Source organism: Biomphalaria glabrata, chromosome 6, assembly GCF_947242115.1.
Source record: "Biomphalaria glabrata chromosome 6, xgBioGlab47.1, whole genome shotgun sequence".
Taxonomy (NCBI): Eukaryota; Metazoa; Mollusca; class Gastropoda; family Planorbidae; genus Biomphalaria; species Biomphalaria glabrata.
The window spans coordinates 5,337,251-5,356,019 of record NC_074716.1 but is presented as its reverse complement, the minus strand read 5'-3'; the positions used below and the strand labels follow the sequence as shown (position 1 = coordinate 5,356,019).

Here is an 18,769-nt window from a genome sequence, read left to right as displayed (position 1 = left end):
TCCTATAACTGAGATGAACTACGCAGTGGTTTCCAGATCAGGCAGTTCAGATCAGTAATCCTATAACTGAGATGAACTACGCAGTGGTTTCCAGATCAGGCAGTTCAGATCAGTAATCCTATAACTGAGATGAACTACGCAGTGGTTTCCAGATCAGGCAGTTCAGATCAGTAATCCTAAAACTGAGATGAACTACGCATGGTTTCCATATCAGGCAGTTCAGATCAGTAATCCTATATCTGAGATGAACTACGCAGTGGTTTCCAGATCAGGCAGTTCAGATCAGTAATCCTATAACTGAGATGAACTACGCAGTGGTTTCCAGATCAGGCAGTTCAGATCAGTAATCCTATATCTGAGATGAACTACACAGTGGTTTCCATATCAGGCAGTTCAGATCAGTAATCCTATAACTGAGATGAACTACGCAGTGGTTTCCAGATCAGGCAGTTCAGATCACTAATCCTATATCTGAGATGAACTACGCAGTGGTTTCCATATCAGGCAGTTCAGATCAGTAATCCTATATCTGAGATGAACTACGCAGTGGTTTCCAGATCAGGCAGTTCAGATCAGTAATCCTATATCTGAGATGAACTACGCAGTGGTTTCCAGATCAGGCAGTTCAGATCAGTAATCCTATATCTGAGATGAACTACGCAGTGGTTTCCAGATCAGGCAGTTCAGATCAGTAATCCTATATCTGAGAATAACGACGCAGTGGTTTCCAGATCAGGCAGTTCTCCGTATAGTTTTACTTCAATAGGGGAGGATTTCGGGGGCCAGAGTCTTTACTTTACTTTTATATATATATATATATATATATTTTTAGTTTTCTTACATATTTTATAATTTGTTTGTTTGTTGTTTTAGCTTGTTTTAGACCAGTGGGTGGAGATGTAGCAGCGTCACCATGCCCTTGTGCAAATGAAACCCAAGTCTGCAAGTTGATTTTAGAACCATTCCCTCTTGGTATGTTTATTAATTCATTCCAAAATAATTAGACCAAGCAAAATGTTTGTCTGTCAGATTAGAAAACACCAAGATTCTTGCTGGGAGGGTCTTTCTGAGTCTTTAAAGCCTATTCACCACATCTAGACACCGTTTCGTGGGCGAGTACAACTAAAGCAGTGTTTCTCAAACTTTAGTAGCAACTAAGTCACTTTGATGGCCTTTCCTTTGTCAGCTAGGAGGAATGGAGAAGCGTTTTATTGCATTCTTTACTGCAGAAACACATTCTCCTGACATTCACAGCTCATTATTCATTCTATTTAAAAAGGCAGGTCAAATTAAGTAAAATAAAGTGTGTTGGCCTCCTTCAGTCGTAGAGTGACTATGGTTTATCTCAAACACTTTTTCATGTGGCTGTGGAGCCACAAATATCGCAGGTTAAGGTGGATTTCGCTTTGGTGGTAGAGGAGCTGGCAGTTTTTTGCAAGGTACGCTTTTCTTCCAGTAAGGCCTATGTTTTTTCGCTTTACATAGCTTTCTTTTACTGTCAATCACCATCTAATGCAGTCTAGGGCTATGTCTTTCAAATGTCAGTATCGATTTTCACTGATTTGAGGTCCCATTTCATTACATCCATGTAACGGGTGAGGGGGCGACCAGTTTTTCCTGAGCCAGTCGCGAGATGTCCGTAGGGGATGACTTTCGGGATCCGATTGTCCGCCATCCGGCGAACATGTCCAAGCCAGCGCAGGCGGCGTTGTCTGAGGGCTGTGAAGAAGCTGGGAATACCTGTTCGCGCAAGGATCTCAGAATTGCACACTCTCTTTCATTACCTTTTAAAAGCTTCCAATGACATGCGTCTCAAATAGCCTCTGAAAACCAGTCCAACTTCTGGTCTTCACGTGTGGCTCAGATACTGAGCCTGGCGGATCCGTTACCAGCGACAGGAGAAGGGTCAAAGGCGAGCAACTGGCGCCTAAACTAGGAAGCTTCGGGCAGAAAGGGCTCGTTAGTCTTGCTAGTGACAATCGATATACAAGTAGTGTTAGTATATCTTTATTACGCGTAAATATCTTAATATTATCTACCTTTTAAGCGAGACCTCTTGTAATAACTTTTCTTTTGTCAGAATAAGACGTCATTGAATATTCGACTGTTTAGACCCGCTCCAAATGTCTAATTTTAAGGAATCTTTTGATTCATGTTTTTACTTTAAAAAATTATAATGTAAATTTATATGCCCCAAATACATTGCAAATACAACAGATTTGTTCCTTAAAAAGAAGAGATACTCCACAGATTTTAATTAAGGCCATAGGGTCGCTCCCGAAAAATATGTCTTCTAAAAAAACATTTTTAAAAATTTTCATTTATAGCTTATTAATTTTGTTCAATACTATTGTTTGTAGCTTCGTTTCGTTACAGAACTATAAATGAATTCTTTGTCTCAACAAAAAAAACAAAAAAAACACGAAGACTATAGAGAAATTCAGTAGACAGATTAGATTATACTCTCTATTTTTTTATATATATATAGGCTTTAATTATCTTATCTTATATAATACAGACGTTACTTCAAAAAAGAAGATGATTACGTCCTACATCTCAATTATGAACTGTAATAATCTCAGATTTATTAGTACAATAGAAAATTCTCCGATCGACTAAATGTTGAGGAAAGTCGACTATGAAAAAATATTTGGCTTTAGAACTCATCTCAATTGTTACTATTATACGTGAAAATTTCTTATGAATTCAAATTTTCCAAAACATTATATTTCTTTAAATAATTATTCTAAATTCATGCGCAATTACATAGAATCTGTCGCCAAATTGGACTATTCTGTTTTAAAAAGTATCATGTTTTCTTCGGGGGCGGTAGAGTGGAAACGAATATGATGTAAGAGTCCAATCTCCTATTTATAATTATCGCTAATGATTGCATTTGGCATTGAAGAATATGGGTTAAGGCGACTCAATATAAAAAGTATTTTATAGCATATAGAACTTATTTTAGTGACAGTTTTTGTTTTGCAAAATATTTTGAATTCCTAACTGTAATACAAAAGAAAAAGTATTGGTCTGCCAGGCGAAGGGCGAATGCATTTAAATTTAACAAGGATGTAATTCGAGATTAGAGTGTGGTTTGACATAAAATACAAATGGTTTCAAGTATGAATAAGTATCTTGTATTATAAAGATATTCAATTAATTTAGTTCACAATTTATGATTTCCTCTTAAAAAATTGGACCTCCCCCTCTCAAAGTCTAGAGTGAGGAGGGCGGTAGATGCAATCGCCACCCGCCTTCCCCGCCGCTTTAGCAGCGGCCAGGATACAAAGAGAGAACAACGTAATCTAAAGCTTGGTTAAAATATATAGCAGTAAGTAGGTTTTATCATAAAGGTATGTAACTAATTATGTTAACGGAATGTGATTTATTTTTAATTGACCGCCCCCCCCCCACCCAAACGTCATTCTAAACTTAATTTTTTATAATTTTTTACCTTCAGGAATCTGTACATAAAAGGGAAACTCAGTGACAAGCAACACATTCTCCAGGCCGAGAGAAAAACAATGACAACTTGATTTGCATTTGTTTTAATGATACAATTAAAAAATTATTTTTTTTCTTTGTTAAACTTTTGTCTTTGTTATTGATGATAAAAATGTCTGCTTTTTGTATACAGTGATTTACAAATGAGTTAAATTTGTTACATTTTTGTAATAAAATCAAAACCACTTTTCTTAAAAAAAACAACACTTTTTTACTAAGAATATAATAACTTTTTTATCCCTATCTAATACTAGCGTCACTCAAAGGTGATGTATTAGCCACAGCATATTTAGACCCATAAATAACAGCTAGCATTACAACCCTCCCCTCTCCCAGCATAATATCCTAGCCTTTATGTGCAATAAGTCCATTTTCATTGGACTCTATCAACCTTTAATCGAACGGCCCACAACCCTCTTTTCTAAGGTATGCACAAACACTTCTTAGGCCCATCAGTTGACGCCTTCTTATATGCCTCCATTTTAATGCCCCACACGATATTTTCAAATTCAACGTCTTTCCTATTACAACCTTGAAAAGACTTTAGCGTTTGGGTATTTTGCAAAAGTAAGGCATTTAACCGACTTTCTGTTCGCTGAAGCGAAAATGTCACTGAACTTATGTCTCAAATAATTTGTATGAGCATAGACTAATGTTTGATGTTGTGATTAGCTGACAAAAAGAATCAACAACCTTAATGTGCAATTTTAGAGCAGAAAGAATTATGCTAAGGGCAAGAAAAAAAAACAGGTGAATGATTTTTGTGGTCAAAATGAAAGCAATGCGGTGGTTTTAAAGCATCAACCAGATGCACCCTCCTAGAGGTAAAAAAGTTTAATTTTAAACGGCATGGGAAAAGTCAATATGAAAGGTTTATTTACATTTTTTTTTTGCAATCAGAGACTAGAACTGCACTCTCCAATGACAATCTACACATCGTTTAAAAAAAAAAGAAAAAAAAAACAAACAAGATTGTTATTACTTGCTCAGGCACGGTTATATATATACATGTTTATTGTGTTTTCTAGCGAGAGAAATTGTCAACACAATATTTTTTTCATAATGCTGTCGCCTATGCTCTTCGCCACAGTTCTAGTAATTTAACTTAAAAACTGTTGATAAATGTAACACAAGAGTTATTCTGTTTTGTTTATTTGAGTTATGTCCCTTGCCTTGTATAAAACGTCAATCCAAGACGGCCTGATTTTAAAGGTCATAATTGAAGGTAGCAGCCCAGTACTTATGTATGTTCTTGACCATTAGAAAAATTAGTATTCCTTAAAAAAAAAACGGCGTACCTTTAGATTCTTCTTCTTCTTCTTGAAACTGTCAGGTAGAGCTGAGCCTTCGGCTCTTGGAACTCCAGGCCAGCAAAAGTGAACAAGAGCTCCCTCTCACCGGCCTGAATGGGAACGTGTACACTGTTCTGTCTGGCGGGGTGTCAGATCCACGGCCATAGACCGCATGCACAGGGACCCCTGCCATTTTCCTTTTCTATACCAGGCTAACCATGCAGAACACGCCATTTATGTAACGGCCCCTTGAGGAACGGCGGCTTGATTGTGACAAGGTTGTGGGAGTTTTTTTACAACTCCGCACAGTGCAATGAGGATGCTCTCGCACCCCCTTAGGCATCCACACGGGAGTCTTGTTTTGCTACTCTTTAGCCTAATCGCTTCCTCCTACGATCGTTTCCACCAGGGCGCCACTATGAGGTAGGGTAGCATGCCCGGGTAGATTTTTAGATAAACAAGACTACAAAGAGTGTTTGTGTTTAAACATGAACTCAGAAGCGTCATCGAAGTGGTCCGCCAAGTACCGCCGACCTTATATAAATGGAGGGCCTTGGTGATCTGAATTTGGTGGCTCTAATACAAACAATAGATAAACATACAATTTTCTATTTTCATCGACGCCTCACTAGCAGATATCTCTTTCTTTCTCTCCCTAACCCCGTTTTTCCAAACTGGTCCAGATAAGTGATAGAAGAGAGTATTGAGAAAGCTAAAAGCATGAAACCAGCTTTAAGGAAATACAATTGTATTTGGTCTAGAATCCCTAGATCTATTACAAATTTAATTACTTGGCTGATCCAAGCTAATTGATACTTTTACACTTCATATAAGCTTTGTTTTGTTTTTTAAAAGTATTTTTTATATTTTATTTAATTGGCATCAGTGAGGTTGAATTAGGAGTCCTAGATTTGGTTAGTTTATCAATGGAAATGTCAAATAGACCGAGCATCCCAGGTTATGTCTATTTAGAAATTAAATACAATATGTAAATCAAATCATTTATGTGCTCATTTTTTCGATGCATTTTTCAAACTTGACCATTGGAAAGGTTCGCATCAGAAAGTTTGTCCATTATAGGGAACTTACTTTCTTTGCTGGATTACATAGACAATTTTTATATCCTGTCCGCCTCAGGGCCACGAATTGTTTTCAATATATTACGAGTTTACGACAATCAGAGTAAACCTTTTTTTTTTTTAGATTTAATTTTAATGAATACAAAAGGTGACCAGATGTGTGTGGGGGACTATAAAAGTAAGAAGCGTAAGTGTCAGTGTCAGTAAGAGTGTGTGATGAGTATTGTCCTAGAATATGTCAATTAGGTTCTTTTAACCTAGGAAGCTTAATTGTAATTCAGCTAGATCAGGGGTTCTCAACCTGTGGATGGCGACCCCTTTGGTGGTCGATTGACGATTTGCCAGGGTCGCCCAAGACCATCGAAATAATGAATTGTTTTTTGTCTATCCTTCTACCGCTGTGTGTGTGTGTGCGGGGGGGGGGCGTCGCGGCTGAGTGGGGGATCGTAAAACGGGGTCGCCGAGCCTAAAAGGTTGAGAACCTCTGATCTAGATAGAGAAATTTCTTGTCGGTGTAATATGATACGGGACTGCTTGAGTAAGTTTCTTTTTTTTAATCTTTTTGTAAAATCAGCAATTATAACGTCTGAAATATGTAGGAATGTATTTATTTATCATCTATATGTAGTTGTTTTTTTTTTCTTAAAAAAAAAACTAAACAAACTATTATCAATAATAAACATTTTCGACGTTTTGGAAAAACAAAAATAAATATGTCAAATAAGGGATTTTCAATAGTCATTTAACGCTGACCTGTTTTGTTTCTTTTTTTATTCTTATAACAATGTCATTACATCCAAAATATTGTTTATATAGGGGAGAGAGTGTTTAAACAAGAAGTAAATCCTGGAATGCGTTTAACTGCGGTTACATGACGCACATGTAGGTGTTGTTGTCGTTGTAGTTGTGGTTGGAGATGTACACAGACCTGTGAAACGTGAGGAAAATAGTTTGAAATATAAATTATGTTCATTCTACATACCATTGTGAAAGAAGAAATGACCTGATAAGACAATTCCAATATTTAAAGATGAATACAACCCCAGTATCGACCTACTTATTTCGCCACAGCTAATGCAAACAATACCGTTGTTCGTTGGATGTTTAGGTTTTCTATTTGTCGTCTGCGCCTGTTTTCTGTAAGAGCTTTTCTTTGGGTCTCAAAAGTTTGCTGTGACCCTCATCAGATCGCTAAAAGGTGTCTCTTGCAGAGGCCAAATAGATTTTGGGAAGACTACATATCCTTTAATAGCTCAGTGGCTATTCGGTCTCCTATCATTGAGGGTCTTACAACATTTAGGGTCGAGATATTAAGTTCGAATTCAGACTCTAATACGTTTTTTTTTTAATCTTTTTTTTTTTTGTAAAGGCAGCACGGAAACCATCTTGGAGACACCTCACCCCCATTGCACTGATCCACAAAAGTGATTGAACCGAAACTATTAGTTAAAGAAGGCCTGAACACTGACGTGCAACGTCACATCCTGTTGGCAGCTTGGACCGATAGCTCGTTTCCACAGGGGTAATCGTATAACAGTTGGCCTCCATAGAACCAAAGTGCACTAGTATGTTATAAGCTTGAAAGTTGCGTTGAACTAGATAAAAATTAATATTTCTAGTAGTCTAGCTCTATCAATAATTACATGATTGACAAAATAATTGATGCAATATCACTAAATTTAAACTTTAAAAAAAAATATTATTTTTTTCTTGTTTTAAACTGGAAGCCGATTTTTTTTTATAACAATTAGTTTTAACTCATAGCTGATATGGAGGCGCGGTGGCTGAGCGGTAAAGCGCTTGACTTCCGAACCGGGGACCGGGGTTCGAATCCTGGTGAAGACTGGGATTTTTAATTTCGGGATCTTCGGGCGCCTCTGAGTCCACCCAGCTCTAATGGGTACCTGACATTAGTTAGGGAAAAGTAAAGGCGGTTGGTCGTTGTGCTGGCCACATGACACCCTCGTTAACTGTGGGCCACAGAAACAGATGACCTTTACATCATCTGCCCTATAGACCACAAGGTCTGAAAGGGGAACTTTACTTTTTTTTTTTTTTATAGCTGATATGTACGTTAAGTACAGCCTTAGTGCAAGACTTAAACATTCTTCGATCCATATGCTAGGACAAATGTGTACAAATGCTCCTTCTTCCCTAGTGCTATTAGAGCATGGAATGGAAAACCACTGTCTTGGCAGAATTTGAGTCATTGATTAACATGCATGACTAGATTGACCTAGGAATACTCCTAGTAGGGCGTAATCATCTTTTTTTTTATAGTAACATATGTATTTTATAAGTTAAGATAAGATAAGATAAGATGAGGTAAGATAAGATAAACTTAAGACAAGACGTAAACTAACGATGATATAGTGATGACCTTTATTTCTACATTTTTCTTTTTAATACCTGCCACAAGAGGACCCAGAGCAATTTTACAAGTATCTGGAGCCGTACAAGGACAATTGTAAGTCTCAGAGCCAGGCAGTGGACTAAAGCATACTGGACAAGAGAATACATAATGTCACAAACATTGGTTTATCTGATATCGTTTTACTGTTGACGCGTAGGCAATAGCATTTCCCTAACAAACTTATGCAGGCAATATATATATTCATATAGATAGATAGATAGATAGATAGATAGATAGATAGATAGATAGATAGATAGATAGATAGATAGATAGATAGATAGATAAATAGATAGATAGATAGATAGATAGATAGATAGATGATAGATAGATAGATAGATAGATAGATAGATAGATAGATAGATAGATAGATAGATAGATAGATAAATAGATAGATAGATAGATAGATAGATAGATAAATAAATAGATAGATAAATAGATAGATAGATAAATAGATAGATAGATAGATAAATAGATAGATAAATAGATAGATAGATAGATAGATAGATAGATAGATAGATAAATAGATAGATAGATAGATAGATAAATAGATAGATAGATAGATAGATAGATAGATAGATAGATAGATAGATAGATAGATAGATAGATAGATAGATAGATAGATAGAGGTAGAGAGAGAGGTAGGTAGGTAGGTAGACAGATAATTCATTAAATATTTTTATAACGCTTCAAAACATTGTCCAATGTACGGAAAATCGGCTGTACAATTCAGAAAGATAAACAGAGAGAGAAGTGACAGATATACATAGAAAGAACAAGCTAAAAGGCTTTGGGGGTGGAGTTGTTGTTTTTTGTCCTATAAAAAAATATGTATTTTAAGAAAAATAAATTTTTAATAATGTTATGTAAGAGACCAATTTAAATACGCATTAAGAGTATCTTATGGAGCTCTACAAGGGGCAAGAATTTCTACGTACATCCACCGGTTGAGGCCCTTGCCTGACAGTAACCTTCATTTAAATTTATTTCATCCACTTTATTATCGTAACCGTAGCTGGACGTGAAGCTGTTGTCGTATATGGACCCATAACCTGGTCCGATGATATGTGGTCGAGGACAAGTTTTGGCAAGTTTGGGTTCCAAGGCCTGGGCACAACAAGGAGCACTAGCTGGACAATGACCGAGGTTTGAACATTTCTTGTATCGAGCGCAGAAAGCTGAAATAAAACATTTTTAAGCGACGTCAGGTGTTTTAAGTTAGTTAAATATAAACTTAATAAAAAAAAAACACAAGAATACAAAAAGAGTTTATGTTATCACACAAACTCAGAGGCGGCCCGCGTCGAACTCACCCATGGACCAGGAATATTCAAGCTTCTTTTGATCGTTTAAATTAATATAATTTCAAAAAGTCATTTTGTGTTAATTTTCCTTTAAAGCAAACAGGACAACATGTTATGAAAAATAAGACTCTTATAGATTCTATGGAATAAGGATTTGAACTAGAGCTCCTTATAAACTAGAGCTGCGTAACTAATGGCCTAAAAACATCACGAAAACCTTCCAACTTCTGCCAAACACTTTCGATTACTATATTGAAGTAGTCTACAGCGCACTGAGCATGTATAAGAATTAGAGTTACACTAAACAAAAGGATTTTAAAAAAATATTCAATCATGATTCAAATTAAGCGCACAACTCACTTTGTAGTAGGTGATTTCTATTTTGTATTTTCTCGAAACCTAATGATCTAATTCTCTACATTGTTTTATTCCACCAAAAGTTTAGTTTGCATGAAACACAAAGCAATGAATTTAAAAAGCAATTTTGATTGTTTCGAATTTCAATCTGCTATCTATCTGCTATCTATCTGCTATCTATCTGCTATCTAGCTCGTCCCATATGCTAGGACAAATTTGTACAAATACTCCTTCTTCCCTAGTGCTATTAGAGCATGGAATGGGTTGCTTGAGCCTTGGCAGAATTTAAGTCATTGGTTAATATGCATGACTAAATGCATGACGCGTTGGACGTAATCATCTTCTTTTTTGAAGTAACGTCTGTATTATATAAGATAAGATAAGATATCGTAGTTACATAGTTATAAACAGTTATACATTAATTCATTTTTTGAGCGAAGGTTTTCAGACATTTTCTTTAGTCCAGTTTCATAGGGTTTACTTATAAACGCCGTAACACCTATCTGTAAGGTTCTCAAGGGGTTACTTAAGAGCGATTAATTACTACTAATTACTACTGACTAAACTTCACATAACTCCAGCTATCTAGGAAAATCAAGATCTTTGATAATACAAAAAGACATAATGACAGCAACAACAGACATGTTCTATTCCACTCTCAGAAGACAACTGACTACATAGTTCTCTCTCTCATACAAGGAAAACACATTCAAAACCATCCGGTGTACACATACATGGGGATGTGAACAAAGGGATATAACTCTCCAACATTGATGTATCAACAAAGAAATAACGCATAAAAATGCCTTAGCTTCTCTCCCTTATAACATAAAATGAATAAACTCGGTATCGCTGTATACCTACATTAAGCTATACACAACTTGATTATTTTTGTTGTAGTATATTAATATTATTTTTGTCAAAGTAGGCTAGGTAAGCTAATCAATATTTCTATATTTAGATGATTGTGTAGATAAGTGGCCTTCAACCCTTGATCTCATAAGACTACGTCTCCCATATTCTTATCATGTTTGCAGTGGCTCTGGCTGAACGAACTGCCAGTCACTAAGACTAAAGACTATCATGTTTGCAGTGGCTCTGGCTGAACGAACTGCCAGTCACTAAGACTAAAGACTATCATGTTTGCAGTGGCTCTGGGTGAACGAACTGCCAGTCACTAAGACTAAAGACTATCATGTTTGCAGTGGCTCTGGCTGAACGAACTGCCAGTCACTAAGACTAAAGACTATCATGTTTGCAGTGGCTCTGGCTGAACGAACTGCCAGTCACTAAGACTAAAGACTATCATGTTTGCAGTGGCTCTGGCTGAACGAACTGCCAGTCACTAAGACTAAAGACTATCATGTTTGCAGTGGCTCTGGGTGAACGAACTGCCAGTCACTAAGACTAAAGACTATCATGTTTGCAGTGGCTCTGGCTGAACGAACTGCCAGTCACTAAGACTAAAGACTATCATGTTTGCAGTGGCTCTGGCTGAACGAACTGCCAGTCACTAAGACTAAAGACTATCATGTTAGCAGTGGCTCTGGCTGAACGAACTGCCAGTCACTAAGACTAAAGACTATCATGTTAGCAGTGGCTCTGGCTGAACAAACTGCCAGTCACTAAAACTAAAGACTATCATGTTTGCAGTGGCTCTGGCTGAACGAACTGCCAGTCACTAAGACTAAAGACTATCATGTTTGCAGTGGCTCTGGCTGAACGAACTGCCAGTCACTAAGACTAAAGACTATCATGTTTGCAGTGGCTCTGGCTGAACGAACTGCCAGTCACTAAGACTAAAGACTATCATGTTAGCCGTGGCTCTGGCTGAACGAACTGCCAGTCACTAAGACTAAAGACTATCATGTTAGCAGTGGCTCTGGCTGAACAAACTGCCAGTCACTAAAACTAAAGACTATCATGTTTGCAGTGGCTCTGGCTGAACGAACTGCCAGTCACTAAGACTAAAGACTATCATGTTTGCAGTGGCTCTGGCTGAACGAACTGCCAGTCACTAAGACTAAAGACTATCATGTTTGCAGTGGCTCTGGGTGAACGAACTGCCAGTCACTAAGACTAAAGACTATCATGTTTGCAGTGGCTCTGGCTGAACGAACAGCCAGTCACTAAGACTAAAGACTATCATGTTTGCAGTGGCTCTGGCTGAACGAACTGCCAGTCACTAAGACTAAAGACTATCATGTTAGCAGTGGCTCTGGCTGAACGAACTGCCAGTCACTAAGACTAAAGACTATCATGTTAGCAGTGGCTCTGGCTGAACAAACTGCCAGTCACTAAAACTAAAGACTATCATGTTTGCAGTGGCTCTGGCTGAACGAACTGCCAGTCACTAAGACTAAAGACTATCATGTTTGCAGTGGCTCTGGGTGAACGAACTGCCAGTCACTAAGACTAAAGACTATCATGTTTGCAGTGGCTCTGGCTGAACGAACTGCCAGTCACTAAGACTAAAGACTATCATGTTTGCAGTGGCTCTGGCTGAACGAACTGCCAGTCACTAAGACTAAAGACTATCATGTTTGCAGTGGCTCTGGGTGAACGAACTGCCAGTCACTAAGACTAAAGACTATCATGTTTGCAGTGGCTCTGGCGGAACGAACTGCCAGTCACTAAGACTAAAGACTATCATGTTTGCAGTGGCTCTGGCTGAACGAACTGCCAGTCACTAAGACTAAAGACTATCATGTTTGCAGTGGCTCTGGCTGAACGAACTGCCAGTCACTAAGACTAAAGACTATCATGTTTGCAGTGGCTCTGGCTGAACGAACTGCCAGTCACTAACACTAAAGACTATCATGTTTGCAGTGGCTCTGGGTGAACGAACTGCCAGTCACTAAGACTAAAGACTATCATGTTTGCAGTGGCTCTGGCTGAACGAACTGCCAGTCACTAAGACTAAAGACTATCATGTTTGCAGTGGCTCTGGCTGAACGAACTGCCAGTCACTAAGACTAAAGACTATCATGTTTGCAGTGGCTCTGGCTGAACGAACAGCCAGTCACTAAGACTAAAGACTATCATGTTTGCAGTGGCTCTGGCTGAACGAACTGCCAGTCACTAAGACTAAAGACTATCATGTTTGCAGTGGCTCTGGCTGAACGAACTGCCAGTCACTAAGACTAAAGACTATCATGTTAGCAGTGGCTCTGGCTGAACGAACTGCCAGTCACTAAGACTAAAGACTATCATGTTTGCAGTGGCTCTGGCTGAACGAACTGCCAGTCACTAAGACTAAAGACTATCATGTTTGCAGTGGCTCTGGCTGAACGAACTGCCAGTCACTAAGACTAAAGACTATCATGTTTGCAGTGGCTCTGGGTGAACGAACTGCCAGTCACTAAGACTAAAGACTATCATGTTTGCAGTGGCTCTGGTTGAACGAACTGCCAGTCACTAAGACTAAAGACTATCATGTTTGCAGTGGCTCTGGCTGAACGAACTGCCAGTCACTAAGACTAAAGACTATCATGTTTGCAGTGGCTCTGGGTGAACGAACTGCCAGTCACTAAGACTAAAGACTATCATGTTTGCAATGGCTCTGGCTGAACGAACTGCCAGTCACTAAGACTAAAGACTATCATGTTTGCAGTGGCTCTGGGTGAACGAACTGCCAGTCACTAAGACTAAAGACTATCATGTTTGCAGTGGCTCTGGCTGAACGAACTGCCAGTCACTAAGACTAAAGACTATCATGTTTGCAGTGGCTCTGGCTGAACGAACTGCCAGTCACTAAGACTAAAGACTATCATGTTTGCAGTGGCTCTGGCTGAACGAACTGCCAGTCACTAAGACTAAAGACTATCATGTTTGCAGCGGCTCTGGCTGAACGAACTGCCAGGCACTACGACTAAGGACTATTATGTTTGTTGCAGTATGTTTGAACGAACAGCCAGGCACCAAGACTATAGACTATCATGTTTACTGCAGCAATGTCTGAACAAACTACCAGCACCAAATAGCTGGTGTACCACTGTATGCGTTTTGTATCTCAACTTATAACACTTGAAATGACTTGAATAACATTTTTTTGTGAACAGATTTAAATAAAACTTTTTATTACAACAAAGACTTTAGAAATAGTACAAAATGGTAATTTGATTAAAGTCTAAACTCACTACGAAAACAACGTCTTTTCACTCCGACATTCTAGAGTCGTCTAGGGTACCCTAGACAGCTTACGACACTGCCACTTAGCTTGCACCCTTTACATTGCATAGCCACCAACCAATCGCTAACGTCTTCTCACCGTCACCATAGAAACACACACAAACACTCCATAACGATGACGCGAGATCCGGAATTTAACCAGATTATAATAGAAATATGAGACAGATTTATTTAATAGGATTTGTTTTATTTTAAAATAAAGATCTTTTTTTTTTTTTAATTGGTCAAATACCTTGCCCGGTTGAAACTGTTACTAAAGCCACACAGACTGCCGCCATGTGTGTTTCCACACAGCATTCGTTAGGGTTACACCGCAGGTCATTGCAAGTGCTCGGCGTAGATTGGTCCACTGGATAGCTCTGGTACTTACTGGAGAAGGAAAGAAACGGAATCAAACTAATGTAAAGAAAGCATTAATTACCATTTATATTAGTACGACAATTATAATCTCAAGAATTACTGGCTGCACACCAAATACTAATGCCAATTTAAACAATCTGTTCGGGTGCGGTGGCTGAGTGGTTAAGCGCTTTGCTTTTGAACCTGGGATCCTAGGCTCCAATCTCTGCGAAGACTAGATTTTGAATTTCGGGATTTTAAGGGAACCCCCAAGTCCACCCGATTCTAATGGGCACCTGAATACAAGTGGTGAAAGTAACGGCGGTTGATCGTTGTGCTGGCCACATGACACCCTGCTAGTTAACCGTTTTCCGAAGAAACATATGACCATAACACCATCTGGCCCATAGATTGCAAGGTCTGAAAGGGTAACTTTACTTTTTTTTTTAATAATTTTTTTTTATTTCGGAATAAGAGCAGTAAATGCTACTAAATGAGAGATATGGATATATATATAGAGTCCCCTTATTTTGTTTCGACACATTTTTTCTCCCACTTCCCATTTCGGATCAAGTTGAAAATTTGCATAATTATTCATAGTCGATAACCTCCCAGCCCAACGACCAACCGCCTTTACTTTCCCCAACTAAAGCTAGGAACTCATTAGATTTGGGTGGACTTAGGGGCGCCCTAAAAACCCGAAATTCAAAATCCCAGTCTTCATCGTGATTCGAACCCAAGACGCCAAGTTCGGAAGCCGAGCGCTTAACCACTCAGCCACCGCGCCCCCTAAGCAAAATAATTAATCACAATCAATCGTTGAATTTTGAATTTTTTTTTATTCATGTCTTGTCAGAAGAAAAACATATTCAAACGTTTTACAAGACAGACAGACAGACAGACAGACAGAATGAGTTGATTTAAGGTTTCTAATAAACGACATTGTCTGCGTGAGAGGTGATAAATGTTGAGGTTAGCTCTAAGATTTTCGTGTCTTATAACTCTTTAGCTCATTGGGGAAATTCGTAAGTGTATACATCCTCAGTAAGCTTATTATTTTACTTAATAGGTTGAAACTCAAGAATGAAACACACCCGTTTTTGTAGCTGTTATAGTTGTTTTGTCCATTGGCATTCAGAGCAACACACAAGAAAGTCAAAAGACACTGAAACAGACAACAAAATAATATTAATATATTTGTTAAGGTTAAATTTAATTCTGATATTGAATCTGACAATTTGTCGATTAAAAGATTTTTTTTTTTGAAATTGTATTGAGGACAAAAAAAAAGTAAAATTAACAAGGTTACAAAGACAGTTTGTGTGGAAACACAAACTCAAAATCGGCCCCCGAAGTGGTCCACCCAGGAAGGCTTCAAATTTTTCAGAAAGAACATCCGAATGAAATTATTTAAAAGACAAATGAGAGATAAAAATGGAGAAAGAAGGTTGACAGATCATGTGTAGTGCCCCAACGGTCCAGCAGATCAAAGGATATGTGCAATTGAATGCAAAGTTAGATGTGAACCTGGCCTAACTAGTTCCCCTTTAAGACCTTGTGGTGTATAGGGCAGATGACGTAAAGTTCATCTGTTTTTGTGGCCTACGATTAATGAGGGTGTCATGTAGTCAGCACAACGACCAACCGCTTATACTTTTCCCCAACTAATGTCAGGTACCCATTAGAACTGGGTGGACTCAGAGGCGCCAAAAGATTCCGAAGTTAAAAATCACAGTCTTAACCAGGATTCGAACCCGGGACACCCTGTTTGGAAGCCAAGCCCTTTACCGCTCAGCTACCGCGCCTGCCCTGGCATAACTGAAGTCTTATAATTGATGCAATTGTTTTGACGGACGGACAGACATTTCACACAAAACTAATAGCGTCTTTTCCCCGTTTGGGGGCCGCTAAAAATTATAACAATTTTATATTAAAATTTAATAACTTAATCTATTCCATATTCCATAGACGTCTATCTCTATCTCTGTCTTCTCTCTTTTTCTTGAAAATTTTTTAGTTACATTTGTAACATGCTAAGTTCACTACTTTCTAATCTCTTTTATGGACCAGCGAAGAGATAAGTGGAGTAAATTGGAGAAGGTTTTTGGGCTGCGTTTGTGTACTGATTCCACATACATATGCATCAGTTCAAGTTGGGACTCAAACTAGAGCCCTCTAGGTAGCCAAGCGGTGTATGCCTCTCAGCCTCACGTTTCATCTCTCAGGTGGCGCTGTGGTCAAGCTTTTGACTTCTTGGGTTAGATTCTAATTTAGGGCAATTTTTCGACGCTAACCCATTTTATCAGACTTGTGTTGTGGAGTAAGAGCGGTTAGTCGTTGTGGCAGAGGCGTAGCTAGGGTGAGAGGAGGGAAGTTAAAATTGGAAAATATGCACGATTTTTTTATTTTATTGTTTTGTCAAGACGTTTGCATACACACACTTTAGTTGGGTAAAGTAAAGGCGGTTGGTCGTTGTGCTGGCCACATGACACCTGGCTTGCTAAACGTTGGCCAAAGAAACAGATGACCTTATCTGCCCTATAGATTTTAGAGGATGCGTTGTATAATTTTTAAAAAGGCTGCAGAATGTTTTTTTTTATTCTTTGGTCAAGACGTTTGCACACTTTAAAGAACACAAAAGCAAGTAGTGACGTCTTTGTTAGCTTAAGATTCTAATTAAATTACATCTCAAAAACTTCTCGCAAACTAGATAATTAGTTAGGTCACATAACTGAGCGACATAAAATGTCTACCTATTATTTCTGATGATAATTGAATCAAATGATTTTTTTATTCATTTACTTTTCAACAATTATTGATTTGAATTAGCTTAATAAATTCTACTTAGCTTAAAATAGTTGAAAAAAAATTGATAATAGCAGCTTTACAGAGAACTTGTATACACAGCGGAGTTAAACAAGGATGTGTCATGGCCCAAAACTTTTTCTGAATACTTTTTTCTCTGCTAATTCACCAGGCGTTTGACAAATCCACCGAAGGCATCTATCTCCATTCCAGATCTGATGGCAAACTTCCTAACTATTGCCAGACTGAGGGCCAAAGCTAAAATCCGAACCACCCTCGTAAGAAATGCCATTCGCGGACGATGCAGCGATAGTTACACACAAGAGGAGCTTCAGTCACTAATGTCCCACTTCTCTCAGGGTTGTAAAGAATATGGCTTAACTATTAGCACGAAGAAAACAAATGTTATGGAACCACCTGCTACAGCACCACCCTCCATCCTCATTGACAATAACAAGCTGAATACCATAAATGAATTCTGCTGCAACGACCATCGTTAGACTACGACCAAGATTTTGGAAAAACCCGAAGCTCACTACAGCGACCAAAATGGAGGTCTACTAGGCATGCGTCCTTAGCACGCTACTGTACGGCAGTGAGTCGTGGACAACCTACACAAAGCAAGAGAGAAAACTAAACTCATTTCACTTGCGCTGTCTTCGAAGGATCTTGAAAATTACTCGACAAGAGAGAGTATGCAATACTGAGGTCCTTCCGCGAACGGACATTCCCAGCATCTTTACAGTCCTCAGATAACGCCGCCAGCGCTGCCTCCTGCGACTGAAGGAGGCCAACTACAGAGAACTTGTGTAGCAATAAAAAAATAATTTCTATTTATTCAAGATTGAAGAATCTAGATTCTTTTAAAAATATCTATAATTGTAAATCGGCTGAGATTATACAGGTTAGCAGTATGTATACTCTGAATCAAAAATGTTTTTAATGACTATACACTAATAATAAGTTGTATAAAAAACTAACAATAAATTGTATGAAAATCAAGCTAAAAATGTATTAGCAGTTAACTACCAAATAAAAGACTCTATATTTCAACGTTTCTCCACAGATCTAGTTATATTTTTAATAAAAAGGAATCTAATTGTCTTCTGAAGTATCTGAAACACTTTACCACAAAAAGAAGATCGACCATTCTGATCAGCTTATTCTACACAAATGTTTCTTAACATTTGTAGACCAGTCCTATAATAAGTGGTAAATATCCTAAGGTGATATAGCAAATTGAGCAGATAATCCTTAATAGCTATTATACCTTATCAACTTTATAAAAACTGGGTGAGTTTCTTAAGCGAGCTTTAATGAGGGGAGTGATTTCTTTCACGAGGGCAATGTTTCATGTAAATGTTTTGCCATCGCATAGAAATGTGGAAACAAACTTTCTAGAACATTTTGCGCACCATCTTGTGCTAAAGACAATAGCTGGACCCGTAGACTTATATATTTTTGTATCTTGACTGGACATGGAAA

General features: G+C 38.2%; 1 protein-coding gene across 1 annotated transcript; it reads right to left on the bottom strand.

The window, feature by feature from the left end:
* Nucleotides 1-6,745: 6,745 nt before the first annotated feature.
* Nucleotides 6,746-18,444, bottom strand: LOC106070436 (uncharacterized). Its single transcript, XM_056032103.1, has 6 exons — nt 18,414-18,444; nt 15,574-15,644; nt 14,373-14,509; nt 9,227-9,466; nt 8,242-8,380; nt 6,746-6,806 (listed from the first exon to the last, which is right to left on the bottom strand). The coding sequence occupies exons 1-6, from the start codon at nt 18,432-18,434 to the stop codon at nt 6,746-6,748; spliced, it is 669 nt and encodes a 222-aa protein (XP_055888078.1). The 5' UTR covers nt 18,435-18,444.
* Between the last annotated feature and the right edge of the window lie 325 nt (nt 18,445-18,769).

Excerpts from the sequence above, each read along its gene's own strand:
- LOC106070436 (XM_056032103.1), bottom strand. The coding sequence starts at position 18,434 with ATGGTCGATCTTCTTTTTGTG. Across the intron at positions 15,645-18,413 it reads TGGTCGATCTTCTTTTTGTG|TGTCTTTTGACTTTCTTGTG; the intron begins GTAAAGTGTTTC and ends TGTCTGTTTCAG. Across the intron at positions 9,467-14,372 it reads AACAGTTTCAACCGGGCAAG|CTTTCTGCGCTCGATACAAG; the intron begins GTATTTGACCAA and ends GTTTTATTTCAG.